Source organism: Arvicanthis niloticus, chromosome 10 (assembly GCF_011762505.2).
Source record: "Arvicanthis niloticus isolate mArvNil1 chromosome 10, mArvNil1.pat.X, whole genome shotgun sequence".
In the NCBI taxonomy this organism is placed as follows: domain Eukaryota; kingdom Metazoa; phylum Chordata; class Mammalia; order Rodentia; family Muridae; genus Arvicanthis; species Arvicanthis niloticus.
The window spans coordinates 52,248,791-52,264,166 of record NC_047667.1 but is presented as its reverse complement, the minus strand read 5'-3'; the positions used below and the strand labels follow the sequence as shown (position 1 = coordinate 52,264,166).

The 15,376-nt window shown below is 43.8% G+C and overlaps 1 protein-coding gene across 4 annotated transcripts in view; it reads left to right on the top strand.

Annotated features, from left to right (window-relative positions):
* The window catches only part of Mpzl1 (myelin protein zero like 1), a 41,176-nt gene that overhangs the window by 16,840 nt on the left and 8,960 nt on the right, over positions 1 to 15,376 (top strand). For all 4 annotated transcript variants that reach the window (XM_034513510.2, XM_034513513.2, XM_034513511.2 and 1 more), the window contains exons 2-4: positions 9,363 to 9,529; positions 12,184 to 12,397; positions 13,250 to 13,382. In XM_034513510.2, the coding sequence (XP_034369401.1) occupies positions 9,363 to 9,529; positions 12,184 to 12,397; positions 13,250 to 13,382 (514 nt within the window). The remainder of the gene's footprint in view (positions 1 to 9,362; positions 9,530 to 12,183; positions 12,398 to 13,249; positions 13,383 to 15,376) is intronic.

The following is a 15,376-nucleotide window of genomic DNA, read 5'->3' as shown; positions in this document are numbered from 1 at the left end:
CAGTATATTTCCAGTGATTTTACAAGTTTGAGTTTATTTAGAGTAATAAGGTCATTGGGCCGCCTCACTCACTTCCTGTTACGTTCGTAATTCAGAGTATCGGAACAAGCCATGTCAGGAAATGACCTCCTGGACAAGCTGTGTTTGTCTAACCGTGTATGAATTTGCTTTCTTCAGGCTGGGTGGTGTGGCACGCACGCTGTAGACTCGGCTAGATAGATTGCCAGATCAGAGTCCCCCTGACCAGCTGCCAGGCCAGAGAAACAAAGCTGTGTTTCTTTGTTGCTTCATACTCTGAATTTTCCTTTTGATCTTTTCTAAAATGTCCTGGCTTTCCATCTAAGGTATAAGCACATCAAGTGTGGGCATCGTTGGCTTCTTGTGGAAATGACCTTGCTCCGCTGTCTGAGGCAGCCCCGTGCTCTCTGTCGTAGCCACCATAGTCACTGCTCAGAGATAAATTGGACAAGGCCATGCGTTTTCAGAAGCTCTATTCTCTAGGGCTCAGTAACTGAAGAGTTCTTTCCGGGTTGTTTATTTGTTTTCTTGACCTTTAAGCTCTGGCATAACAGCAAAGTTTTCGACTTCTTGTCAAACCGAGGGGAAAGTGTGCCGATGTGGTTACTGTGTCTGAGTCTATACATACGTTTGTTTATGTGAGCCTTGGACGTAGGTTCAGGGAGCACAGAAACACTTGATAAGCACTTCATCTTTTTATTCATTTCATTTTTGTTTTATTTGTAGGTCATAATCTTTCCCTTGATGTCAGCAGGAAAAATCATTTTGAAGTGTTTTGGGGCTCAGAGTTAATACTTTGTGTCCTAGTTTTGTTTATTTTGTTTCTTTCCTTCTTTCCTCCTCCTCTTCTTCCTCCTTTTCCTCTTCCTGCTCTTCTTCCTCCTCCTCTCCCCCCCCCCTTCTCTTTTCCTTTTGCTGTAATAAATATTATGACCAAAACAGTCTACCATGAAGGGAAGTTTGGTTAGGGACTTAAAGCAGGAACTGAAGCAGCAGCCATAGAGGAAGTCTGAGTACTGGCTTGCTCCCCAGGCTCCCAGTCAGCTGCCTCTCTTGCCTTCCACAACTGTCCGCCTACAGTGGGTTGGTCCTTCCCACATTGATCATTAATCAAGAAAATGTCCCGCAGGCTTACCTATCGGCCAGCTTGAGGAAGGCGTGTCCTCACTTGAGGTTCCTTCTTAAATGACTCTAATTTGTGTCAAGTTCACAAATGAACTAACCAACACACATTGCAGCAGTCATTTTGTTTCCCTTACCTTTTTTTTTTTTTTAACTCTTTATGTTTTTAACATGTTTTGTGTGTATATGCATGCATGGCCAGCATGTGGGGGTCAGAGGACGACTGGCAGGGGTCTGTCCTCTCCTTCTGTCATGGGCTCTGTGCCAAGGACCAGCCTCAGCTGGTTCCTAAGAGAAAGAGTGTTTGGGAGCAGTGAAACAAACGACTCAAAGTCAGATCATGGGTCTAAGCTGATGACCTAGGGTGTGCTGGAAACAACTTTCCAGATTGCTTGCTATGTTCTACTCTGCTTGAGACAGCTTTCTCTTGCTATTCTAAAAACTCTTTAGGTAGCAGGTCTCTTGCAGATCAAAAGCCCAGTCTTTTAATTTACATATAAATTCAGTCATTACCCAAGGTTCCCTTTTGATTATCTCTTGGATCAGCATCTTATGATTCCAGCCCCTTGATTCTTAGAGACAGCAAGCACAAGCACAAACAATAAGATAACTGAGTGGGACCCAGCTCTGAAATTACCATTTTTACCATGCCTCACCTGGACCTAAACTCCCTCTGTCCCTGGCTGACCTTGAACTCATGAATCTGCCTGCCTTTTTGTAAGCACAAACAAGCAAACAATAGATTTAGCTGGATGGGATCTTGCCCTATGATCACCACTCCCTAAATCTCTTATCTCCTTCCTTAGCATCTTCCTGACCAGCTGGCTCATAGTTCAGCTGCCTCTGATCCTTTAGGTCTGTGAAGCTCCTTATACAATTCGTATTGCATCCTTATATGTTGCATAGTTGAGAAATTAGATATTTTTGAACTCATATTTTCAGCGTTCTTTCCCACAGCCTTAAGGGCTGTCCTGGAGGTCATGAAGACCCCCATACTCGGGAGACCCTTCCTCAAGCCTCCGGATCGCGACCACCCAATAATTACAAGAAACCATACCTGGATGCAATCAGCAGAGGTTTATTAGGGGAGGAGCCGGCGGTCAAAAACGACAAGCTCTTTAGCTCCAAGAGCAGGGTTTTTGGCCACGTGTGGTGGGATAAAGGGTCTTTTATAGCATGGGGTGGGGAGAGGAAGGCATTTTCGCGTGCTTACACATGATTGGTTGTTTTACAAATTTTGAACATAGCACTGGGAAGACCAACGGAGGGGTAACCAAGAACAGTGGAACATTTCAGAGAATCTAGCCCAAATGATCTAGAGTCACTTTTTCCAGCTATAGGGCTATGGCCCCACCTAGGTGATAACATCTTTATCTGTAGTCAGGAATGTCTTCCTGCCTTGGGTGAGGCTTGGGGAATGTAATCCAGCAAGTGTCCTTCACCTGGAATGTGAAGGCCTGAAATCTTATTTTCAGTTCCGAGTTCTGTAAGGCGGAAAAATCTACACATATTTCATAAAATGGCCTTTATAATTTTTCACTCTACAGTCACAGCATTTACCATTTTGCTGAGACATTAGATACACCCTCACCTCTCAGACTCATGCTGTCTCTGATTATCATGGAGTCATTAACATTGGCAGACAGGACATTCCTTGAAGGAGGATCATGAAAATATGTACACTATTATACAAACAAGCCATATACCACAGCAACCATCGACAGTCATGGAGGCCCATGCACTGCTGGTTCAGTTCGAGGGGCAGGAAACTATGTTATTCTATCCCTTACATGGCCACGCCAACTTGGCATTCTGGGTATGGAACTCGGTTACCAGGCTTGTGCAGCAAGCACTTTGACTCTCTGAGTTATCTACCCTCAACGTTTATTTACTCATTATCTTGAGAAGTATCAGTTTTCCACATATTTCTTTTTAATACATCATTATTTTTGGTTGACATTCCCCACCATCCTCTCCCCTCCCATCTCTCTGCCTCCCCCCCCACCTTAACTCTTCTGGGTTTATAACATATCTGTTCTATTTTCCTTCCCCTCCCAAATTAAAGAATCCCCTTTCTCTTCTCATGGGCCTTTTTTAAGTCTCCTTGTTCTATACATACTTCACCTAAACGCACATAAAGAAAATCATAAGATAGAATCTGCATATAAGAAAGAATGCATGGTTTGTCTTTCTGAGCTTGGGTTACCTCACTTCATGTGTTTTTCAGTTCTACCCATTTCTTACACATCATAATTTCAGGTTCCTTACAACTGAATAAGTCCATTGTACATATTTACATTTCATTGCCCATTCATCAGTTGGTAGACATCCAAGATAATAGCCACTTTTGGCCATGATCTCATAATTATAAATTCTAGATCTAAAAGGGGTCTGTTTGATATTTTTTTCACACTGGGATTTCAGTCTTTGGTGACTGGGATGTAGCTCAGCACAGTTCTTTCTGTGTCGTGGTGCTCTTCACATTTGCATGTGCAGACACTGTAATTAGACCTCAGAACTCCCGTTTATGACTCTGAGGCCCAGCTGTCTGAATCCGCAATAATTTAACTGAGATCTTCCACTATAATAATTAAAAGGGTGGGGGGCAGGCAGGACAAAGCAAGCCATTCCTAATTGTGTAAGAAACCAATGAACCCACCCCTTGCTTGGCTGCATGGAATGTAACCTTAAAGGGACACCTGCTTTCTAGCTTCTCTCTCTTTGTTCACAAAGGAGAACATTTCTTAACAAAGGTGCCCTTCCCGCTCATTGTGGAAGGTCAGAAACAGCAACTGCAGTGTGCTTGTGTAAAAGCACATTGGATTCTAGACTCTGCTGTTGCATAGAAACCCTGTGCAGGTTTAAGCCAGAGAAACCGTTACAGTGTGCTTGGTAAGAGCTGGTCGCTACTAGTGAGTAGAAACCACTTGCAGATTGAACTGAGTTAGAAGAGGTAAATCAGGTCTCAAAATGGAGTCATGATCCAAAGGAATAGGTGCAGTCGAGGAAGCCGTTTATTGGTGTGCTAAGCTTTGAACCACAGATGATAGTTTAAAAGGACATTCTGAGACCAAGGAACGTTACATGTTTTGTGGAGATAAGAGACCTTCAACAAAACATTCCAGGGAGTTTGGTTTTGTGACTTGTTCCTGTACTGAACAAGTGGATGTAGTAATGTGTGCCCACCACGCAGACTCGATGGTTGTGGTAGAGCCAAGGAGAAGTTTCTAGAGAGTCCATAAAGCCTGATGCCTGTTGAACAGTGAAGAAAATTTTGGTGGTATTAAAGAAGATACTGAAGAATATAATCTGAGAGACTACTTTGAAAAGGTAAGGTAGATTGAAACCATCCAAGTTCTGGAAGTCAGACAGAGTGGGAAAAAGAGGGTTTGCTTTCATAGCTTTTGATGATTGTGACACAGTTGATGAAATTATTGTTCAGAAATACCACAGTTGTCAATGAGCATAACTGACGTGAGAAGGGCTGTTTGTAAACAAGAGGTGCATCTGCTGACCACAGAGAGGTCTATCAGTGGGCATAACTGTGAAGAAGAGATGCAGTCTGCTGGATTGTCGAGAGGTTGGGGAGGAGGATATGGCAACTTACGGGTCCTGGAGGAAACTTTGGTGGAACAGGAGGCTATGGTGGCAGAGATGGTGGCCAAAGAGGGAGGTACAGAAGTGGTGATGGTGGATTTGAAGGTGATGGTGGATATAAAGGATTTGAAGGTGATGGTGGTAACTGTGGTGGTGGCCATGGTTACAATAGTAGAGGAGGCTACGGTGGTAGACCAGGATATGGAGACCAAGGTGTTGGATGTGGTGGAGGAAACTGTGGTGGAGGTAATTAGTGGTAGTGGGAACTATGACTTTGGACGTTAGAGTGGATAACAGCATCAAAAATACAGATCCATGAATGAGGGCAATGTTAGAGGATGCTTAAGATAGTTTGTGTGGTGGTAGAGTTTGATCTGTGGTGAAAGTGTTAGATATGGAGCAGAGGGTTTAACAGCAGAAAATGGCTACAGAAGGGGGGGGGTGTCAGGAAAGTTTCAATACTTCTTCAATACAGTTCTTCAGTACTTTAGAAGAACAGTAAAAATCTGCCACAGAGGGAACAATGGTCTATAGCCAGAAACGTCGCTGCAGCTTAAACAGGAAGCCCTTCTTGTTCGGGGCTGTCATAGCACGGTTTGCAAAATGTGCAGCTGGTCATTCATGCAGTGTAGTGTCAATTAGACATGCCAAGGTCGTTTACCTGTTGTAACTTTTCCTTTTTCTTACACCGGTTATGTTGTCCTGTAAATTGTAATACTGGTACCAGGATTAAAAAAAAAAAAAAGAAAGGAATTTTTAGCTTAAATTTAAAAAAAAAAAGGAGAAAACACATGTAAGTTTAAGCAAGAGGAACAGTTGCAGTGTGCTTGGTAAGAGTCAGACAGACTCCAGTAGCTGTTACTCTGTAGAGACATGCGCAGGCTTAAGCAAGGGTTTCCTCCCCAGGCTTTCTCCTGAGATAGCTACACCGAGCGTTTGACACAGTGCTTTCCCTTTATCTCTCGACACCCTGGTTTTCTGAGATACTCCCAGGCTTGTCCTTCATGGTGTTCTCCCTACTTAGATACATTGCTAGCTAGCTTCAGAGGAGTGGATGAAGCCACACCTTCCATCGAGTTTGGAGAGGTGGGGATTAAGGCCTCAAGGGATGTGAGGACTGGCCTGATTCTGAGTCACATGGGGAGGATCGATAAGATCTTACCTGTGTTTTGAAACAGAACCTTTCTGACCTCTCTGTGGAACACGTGCAGTTTCATAGTTAGGGATGAAAGTAAAGACACCAGTTAGGAGGCCATTGCAGTCCTCTATTTGAAAGTGCTGGCTAGCTTAGACCGAGACCAGCACTGAGTCCCGGGAAGATTGAAACTGTGTTAAAGGATGGAGACTGTGGTTTTTAGACTGCTTTGGAATTTGTGAGGAAAAGGAGTCAGGGCAACTCTGGGTCTGGCCTTGCTGCTGACTGCGAGAGAAGTTAACGGAAAGCCAGCCTACCAAACAAGAATTAGGGGGTTGGTTTGGGCATTTCAAATTTGTGTTCTGAATGATCACTTTTAGGAGCCCTGAAGCGAGATGAAGTCACAAAGAGGAACGCACTGCAAAGTGCACGTGGGTCACAGTGCCCTGGAGCTTAGAGACGAGGAGAGCAGGGAAGGAGCGAGCAATGAGATAAGAGAATCCAGGGAGAAAAACTTTCCAGAGACAGATCATAAGATGTCAAGGAGCAAAGATGAACTCTATCTGATAAGAGTCAGAACTTCACCGGTGATTAAACCATGTGAGGGTCGTTTCATTCCTTAGCAAGAACGTTTTAGATGGAGGAGTGGGGATGTAAAGCTGAGTTGGGTTTCTTTATGAGAAAAGGATATACACTGGACACTGGGACTGTCTGGGGTTAGAATTCTTAGTCTGGCTCTAAGGGCTGTGTGTGTGTTCATGGCAATAAGCTGTTTCAGAATGACTTTACTCACCAGCTTAAGGTAATTAAGTCAGGCCCATCTTCCATAGACTGCTGAGAACCTATTTAGCTATCTGACTAGGCATTTTCTCAAGATTCTTGACTTTAAACTTTGCCACCTGACTCTCACTGTGTAGGCTAGGCTGGCTTGACTTCTCAGGGATCCTACCTAGTTACCATGTTGCATACCACAACAGAACAAGGAAAGAGCCCTTTGCAAGTGGGCCCAGAGGCAAGGCTCTAACTTAACAAAAATCCTGGAGAAATTTTGTTTATGGACTTTAGAGAGTGGGACTTGCAGTTCCCATCATCTGAGGAAAAATGTGTCAAAACCACACGGAGTTAAGCCTGTGCAGCGAGCTAGCGCTCCTGCAGTGAGCTGGTTAACTGGTCTGTCTTGTGCTTTGTCACGGGTTCTGAAACCACGTCCCCAGGGCTGCTTTCCTGCCTGCCCACTGCAAGGAACGTCTTTTGTTTGCTTCTAGTCTCAAAGAAAGGCTTATTTTGAGGTCTGGACCACAAATAATAATCCATTGTTCCCTATAATAATAATCCACCCTCATTGAGTTGAAAAAATTTCCCTGATGCAGTGTGGCTATCAGTTTATTTAAAAGAATAGCCAAAGTACCCATTATATTCTGAGAATAAACATTTGCAGGATGGTTGGGAGGAATGAGGGGGTGTTCTTATTCTTCTTGGCTGGAGTCACAGTTAAACCCTCAGGGAGAAAATGGCCGTAGTCCTGTGACAGTGCTGGTCTGTTCCTTCTGAGGGTATTTGAACACAGCAGGTATTTATTCCAAACTGTTTCTTAGAAGAATACCTTATTTTGCAGATGGGTGTTTTTAAGTTAATAGTTTCAGGAAAAACCCATTTAGCGCCTGTGAATGTGCCTCTGTTCTGAGTACCGACTGCCTTACTGAGGCTGCCTCCTCTAACTGCCCTGCACTGGCCTCTGATTACAGATCTTGAGGGCCAAAAAAGAGCCATTTAAAATCACAAAATGGTAGACAAATTTTAATTAGCATTTCCTGGGCTTAGGCTAACTGAACAAACATGGAGGGTAAAATGCAAACCAAAACCAGTGTGATCGGGAATGTCTAGGCTACCTATGTCCCTAGAACAGGGAAATTTTAAGGGAGGCAAGATTTCACTAAAAAAGTAAATATACATTTTCCTGCCTTGAGTCCTTTAATATCAGGAAGAGTATCAGTTAAGATTAGTTTAAATTTAAATGTTGCTTTAAATATAAATGTGAGTAAAGCTTAATGTGAGAAGAATTGCAGGATGTCAGATGAATATTAAAAACTGTTTAAAGAAGTAAGAATAAGACAGTCATGTTATAAAAACAGTCCACCAGAGAAATCCCAAGAAGTCCCCCACCCCATCCCTGCCCCCCGTTTTTTGTTCTGGAACTCCCTTTGTAGATCAGGCTGGCCTCAGATTTACAGAGATCTGCCTTCCTCTGCCTCCTGAGTGCTGGGATTAAAGGTGTGCACCACCATGCCCAGCTACCCAAGGAGGCAAGTGGTTGAATGAGAATCTGTGAATCTGTAGAACAGTGGGAGTGTTTCCCATTGCATTAGATACTTTGCTGTTGCTGTGTTGAAAGACATGGAAGAAGCCTGAGACAATATTGCGGAGTGAGAGAGTCCCTCTGAAAGGCTCTCTGCAGCGTGACTCCCGCCATACACTGCTGTGAAGGAGACAAAAATATAGAGGCCATGAAAGGCTGGTGGTCCCAGAAGCTTGAGGGCATTGCTTAATTAGAGGCACTCAGAGGTGTTCAGGAGAGTGAAGTATTATATATGATACCTTAGTGAGGGTTATGCGTTGTTACAGTCATTAAAATCCATAGGACTTAGAAAAAAAAGTCTTTACAAGAATGAACCCTAATGTAAACTAGAGACCTTAATTAACAGTACTGTAGCAATATGTTTATAATTGAGACAAATGTACCACCCTGATACCAGATGTTATAACAGAGGAGACTGGAGGAGGGGATGGAGTTTGTAGCACTTTGCCTACATTTTGCCTGCAGGTTTCTGTAAACATGAAACTGCATTTACTGTTTGTCCTTGCCTGTTAATTATTTTTAAGATGTATTTATTTTGATTTATATGTATTAGAATTGGGCCTAGGTACTCTGCAAGAGCACCAAGTCCTCTAAACTGCTGAGCCATCTTTCCAGCCCCCAAAGGACTTTTAACCCCAGACAGGGTCTTACTATATCTCTCTGGCTAACCTAGAATTTACTGTGTAAACAAGGCTGTCCTCAAACTCACAAAGATCTGCCTGCCTCTGCCTCTGGAGTGCTAGGATTAAAGGCACCATACCTGGTTTGTCTGTTAATTTTAAAAAGTTTTTGTTTTGTTTTTTACTATAGCCATATGAGTGAAAAATATTTAATTAATAAAAACCCAAAATTAACCAAGTCCATGTCTATAGTCCAGAGCAGGAGGGTTCTGAATTCAAGGCCAGCTTGGGCTCCGTATTAAGACTTTGTCTCCAGATAAACAACATCTCCCAAACAATTAAAAAACCAACCAACCAACCACCAAACAAACAAAAAACTAGACAGTGCACAATTACTCTGAAGAAACCCAGTAAGATCTCTTTCTTTGGTAAATATGTACAGTGATATTTCTGCCAAATCCTGCTTTTGAACATTGTTTTTTGTTTGTTTGTTTGTTTGTTTTTCCCTCTTCAGTGACAGCTAGAATATCAGCTTTGGAGGTACATACTCCTAAAGAAATCTTTGTGGTGAATGGGACACAAGGGAAGCTGACATGCACGTTCGACTCTCCTAATACAACTGGATGGTTGACCACTGTCTCCTGGAGCTTCCAGCCAGATGGCACTGACAGTGCAGTGTCGGTAAGGACCACGCCCCTCACCCATTCTGCCCCAGCTCCCTCCTCTTCCGCCTGTGTTCATTGTTTCTTGTAGACTGCTCTGCTGCTCTGCAGTGATTCACTCGGAGCATCCACTTCTGAAATGAGGTACTTCAGGGCTCTTTCTTCTCTTACTTTAGAATGTTCCAGAATTAAGAGTTGCTCAGCAGCTCTTAATGCAGCTTATTTCCTTGTCTTTTCAATTATCTCCCTTTCCATGTGGTCACCTGTGTATCGTGTCCCCCAGACCCTCACTTCTGTTCATCAGATCCCATATGGAGTGTGCACAGAACACTCTGTTGGACAATGCTTTATTTCGCACCTTTTCAGCTTACATTTGCCCCATTTTTAATTTCTATTTATTTTATGATATCTATCTATATCTGTCTCTGCTCTTCCCTGGATATAATGAGAATCCACCTGGCCTGTAGTTCCAGGATGCTGACAGACACAGCAGAAGGGAAATGCTAAGAGTTTGGACAGAACATGTGTTAGTGTTGGTTTTCTTTTCTCCTTGTTGCTGTGATAAAATACTGACCAAGGCAACTTGAAGGAGAAAGGGTTTTATTTTGGCTTATAATTCAATAGCACAATCCGTTGTGGAGGGAAGACATCATGACAACAGAGCTAGAAGTAGCTGGTCACATCACAGTGACAGGAGGGAAGCAGAGGATGCCAAATGCACACTCAGCTCACTTTCGCCTTTTTATACTGTCAATCCCAGCCTAGGGAATGATACCACCTACAGTGGGCAAATCTTCCCATATCAATTAACTAAGTCAAGGTAATAATCTCCCATAGGCATATTCAGAAACCTATCTTCCATCTTTTTAGATTTCATGAATAATTGAGATTAATCATCACAGAAAATCAGTGACCTGCTAGAAGCTAGTTATATAGTGGGTTCTTGTCAGACATGGGCCAACTGTTCCCATTCATTCTATAAAGTAGAGCTAATAAAACCACCCACAGAGAGGCATCAAGAAAAGGAAAGTTCTCAGTATGATGTCTAATGTAGAGAATTCATGTTACTGTTTTCCTGTTGGTCCATTGTGTGTCCTTTGGATAGTGGCACCTGCTTGAGCAATGTTGTACATTTTAGGTTGTCAGCACTAGGCAGGGAAAGAATGCCATCCATCATTAAGTTAAGAGTATCTAACTCTTGGGCCAGGCATAATGGCTTACATCTTTAATCCCAGCACATGGAAGACAAAAGCAGGGGGATTTCTGTGAGTTTGAGGCCAGCCTGATCTTTAAAGTGGGTCCTAGAATGGTCAGGGCTCCCCCCCAAAAACCCAAAATGGTGACTCTTTTTTGGCTAATGAGTTTGTGATTTGAATGTGTTCCCTAAATGTTTGTGTTGTCTCCTAAGCCTGTTTGGAGGTCCTTAGGGTGAGGTTGGGTGAAGCGGTGAAAGTAGGGTTCCCACAATGCACCAGTGACTCCAGAAGCAGAGACACTTGCCCTAGAACATATGTTCCATTTTCCCATAGGATACCCTCTGCCATGTTTTGATGCATCAAGATGCTCCTGGTGTTGACCCCAGCTGTCCTCTGCACGAAGTCGGGCTCCAGGCTTGACAGCACTGAACTAAGTTTTCTTCTCTCTTTCCCGCTCTGTTCTTTGAGTAGCTGTGTTCTTTGAAGTGGCTCTGTGAGGTTGGGTCTTGATTGTTCTGCCTTCTCCATTCAGTCCCACTTCCCTTCTATTATGTTTAGAGATAAGAACTGTTGCTGCCTGTCCTCCTCCAGTCTGGTGCCTGGATTGGCATATAGTCCCTGTTCCTTCTCCTCCTGCGGATGTGTGTGGGTCATCATTGCTGGTTCAGAGTTCCACTTAAGGGAGTATTTGGAGATGATAACAGAACGAACAGAAAACTAGATTATTTAAAAAAAAAAAAAAAAAACAAACCTTGTTTACTAGGTTGACAATTTATTGTTTATTTCCTTGCTGGAGATCGGGGAGGGAGAGAGAAAGGAAGACAGACAGCAACTGACTTTGAGCAGGCAAAATGTAACCCACCAGGATTGATGTTAACTAACAGTAATCACATGGACTTTGAATCAAAGCTAGGTTTAAATTTCAAGGCCTGTGACCTGGGGCAGGTCACTAAGGTTCTCTGAGCTTTCAGTTCCTCATTTGTGAAGGTCAGGGTAGGCATGGGAGATCAAGCTTTCTAAAACCAGGTAGGAATTGAAGAGAAAGCAGAGAACTTGGGTTGTGTGTGAAACATTGACTGTTAGAATATGCACTGCATGGTAAGGGCGAGAGCAGGACGGGTTACTACAAGGTTTGTGGTGAACAATAGGTTTCTAAGCCCATTTTTGTGCTATAATAAAAAGCCAAGAACTGGGTAATTTATAAGGAACATAGATTTGTTTCTTATAGATCCGGAGTCTGAAAAGCTAAAGACCAATGGACCCCACATTTGGCAAGGACTTTCTTGTTGTGTCATCTCATAGTAGAAGCCAGAAAGACAAGAGAGTAAAAAGGCCTTTTGCCAAACCCTTGTGTGATTTGCATGTCTTTCTATGGGGATCTTTTAAAAAAGAAGCTAACTGTGCAGCGTGGTTGTTTCTAGATGACAGGATCTGTGCCTCTGAGAGTAGCTCATGAATTCTTGTTTTCTTTTTGCAGTTTTTCCACTACTCACAAGGACAAGTGTACATTGGGGATTATCCACCATTTAAAGACCGGGTCACCTGGGCTGGGGACCTTGACAAGAAAGATGCATCAATCAATATAGAAAATATTCAGGCCGTTCACAATGGCACCTATATCTGCGATGTCAAGAATCCTCCTGACATTGTTGTGCGGCCTGGACACATTAGGCTCCACGTGGTGGAAATAGGTAACTTCCGACAGTGGCTGATGGATGGACGGACAGTTGTGATGGATAGATGATGGATGGACGGTCAGATGGATGGATGGATGGACAGATGGTCTGCTGTGTTGTAGTTAGCTGGAGAATAAAATTTATGTTTCAAGGTGCATTGGGAAAGAAGATTTTTAAATTTATTTTCATGGGTGTTGGATATCAACCCCCAGCCTTACGGACAAGCCACAGCCCTGCACGGAAGGGTTTTGCCTTCCACCTATGCTTCCCATCTCTGTGACACTGGAGGCTCATCCTGGCAGAGATGATGGTTGGGGTCTGCTCAGTCAGTACTTCAGGCGCCTTCCTTTCCCATGCCTCTGTCTGGAGCCTGTGGCTGACTTCAGACAGATTAGTGTTCAGTTTTAAGACCAAGAAAGACCTGATTTACTCTGGCTAGATGAGGTGGGCTGTGGGGCTATTTTGTTACTGTCTGAGGTGATATTCAGTGTCTTTCAGAGCAATACAGAATTTTCTTCCCTTGTTTGAGATATCTCAGGGAATGCAGGCTTCAGTCTCTCCCCTTGCAGCAGTTTTAAGCCAGAGAGTCAGTTGTGAGCATTTGCATCTCCAGACTTCCTTTGACTGCAGAATGTGGAGTAGGGTTGTGGGTCTAGAAATGACTGGCTCTCTAGGTAATTTTCAACTGATATGCTGTGGGTATACCAGCCGTGGGTCATTATTAGATGCTGCCCTGTGGAATTTGGCTGATAAGAGAAGATAAATAAAATAACTGCCATAAATAGACTCTTGATCATTAAATTACTGAAATCTCGTTTCTTCTCTCTGCGGTCCCGTACCGGAACCTCACCCTGTTCTCTCCTCTAGACAACCTGTTGGTGTTCCTGGTTTGGGTGGTGGTGGGCACTGTCACTGCTGTGGTCCTTGGTCTCACTCTACTCATCAGCTTGGTCCTGGTCGTCCTCTACAGAAGGAAACATTCGAAGCGGGATTATACCGGGTAAGAACTGCTACCTTGTAGGAAAGGGCTGGGGAGAAGAAACCGGGCTTTGTAAACTTACTCTTCATGGGAAAAAGCACTGCACAGAATTCATCTGCTGTTTGCTTTTCTGTCGGGCTCAAGCAGTCCTAGGTGCTGTGTTGTGTATGAGGAAGCAGACACATCAGTGGCTTGCTGTTATTAGCATAGGACGCCAGTCTCCGTTCCCAGGTTTGGGGAAATGATTGGCTCAGGAGTCAGGTGCTGAGTTTCCATGCCGTCCACTCATCAGTTAGAATTCTTAAGCCACAGACATCACTTACTCAATTTAAGTAACACCTCAGATGGTTTAAGGGTTTGATTTTGCCAGGCATGGTGGCACATGCCTGTAATTCTAGTACTTGGGAAATAGTTCAAGGTCATACGTGGCTTCATAGTAGGTATGAGGCCAGCTCGAGCTACATGAGACCTTGTCTCAGAATAACAACAGGGTCTGGCATGATAGTTCAGATGGTAGCCCCCAAAGACTGGAGTTTAATCCTGAAGCCCATGTGGTAGGAAGGAACTAAATCCCGACAAGTTCTCCTTTGACCCCTATTTGCACGCCATGTTACATATGTATGTATCTCCCCCCACCCCTCCACATCCTCCCACAAACAAGTTAAAATGAGAAAAGGTTAAAAATAGGTTTCCTTGCAGTGTGTTGCTATTAATCTCATAAGGGCCTTTCTTTTGCTTGGTTCTATAAGACGCCACTGGAGACGCTGTGCTAGTGAATGGCCCTCCTAGCCCTGTGTGGGGCACAGCTTCTCTCTGCTGTAGTTCCCACCCCACTACGCCATGAGCAGCTTCATCACTTTGCTTTGTGCTGGTTGCATGCGCTGGGAGAGTAAGAGTTAACATCAAAACACAAGAGGAAGAAAGAAGACATGACTTTGGTATGGTGTCTCACCAGGGACATCTGAGTGTAGGGTGGTGTCTAACTGCAAGACCTTCTCTTTTCCCGACTCCAGCTGGAAAGCTAACCCAATATAAGCTGTAGCACCCACGCGGTAAGACTGGGGCATGAAGGCTGGTTTCAAGTCGGTATAGCATGCGCAGTGTCGCACACTCACAAGCTAACTTGAGTCATCCTAGAGGGATTGCGGTTAGAGAGGACCACATGCCCGGATGACGGGGGCGTCTCTCTATGCGCTTTGCTGACCTAGAGTGGTTAGGAGTGCTGTGTTTAAACAAGTCTGTGTGCTCTGATTGGGGTACTCCTGGCTTGGAATGCTTCTGTTCTGCTGAGTATTGCTCCCTTGCATGAGTGTTTTGTGGTTAAATACAGCAGAGTTGATGGTTCTCAGCAAGAGCTAGGCTAAGGTAGTAATGCTTCAGACACTAGTTCTTGCTTGGGGTTAATCAAGTGGGCAGGAAGCTGTTCCTTGGGTCCTGCCTGCTGGGCACCATGGTCGCTGCTGTTCTTACTCCCCTCCAACCCCCCACCATATCTTGCTTTTCTTTCTTGGTATCCTGGGACCAGGTCCTGGTTAGATTCCCTTCTTAAGATGACATAGAAGATACACTGTCACTTAGAAGATAAAGAAGGCACTGTAACTGGGCTGGGTCTCCTCTTCTACTCCCACTAGACACATGGTAACCGATCACACTGCCTGTTGCTTTTTAATATTATGTGTACATGTTCAGCCCGTTCCCCTTGTTGACACTAACCAGCTAGCTCTGTGCTAACCCAATAGCTATTATGGTTTGTTCAAGAATATGTCCTTTGACTATACTGAAAACATAAAACATAACATCCAGGTGAAGTTAGGTTCATCTGTGTGTGTGTGTGTGTGTGTGTGTGTGTGTACGTGTACATATGTATGTACGTATGTGTATGTGTGATTTTCATACATGAATTTTATTGTCAATGATTATAACCTTCCTTGTATAGAATAATCGAACAGTTTTGGCTTAGAGCACAGCCTTCCATCCAGAGAAGGCCTGTTTGCAAAATGTCCAGGAAGCTTCAG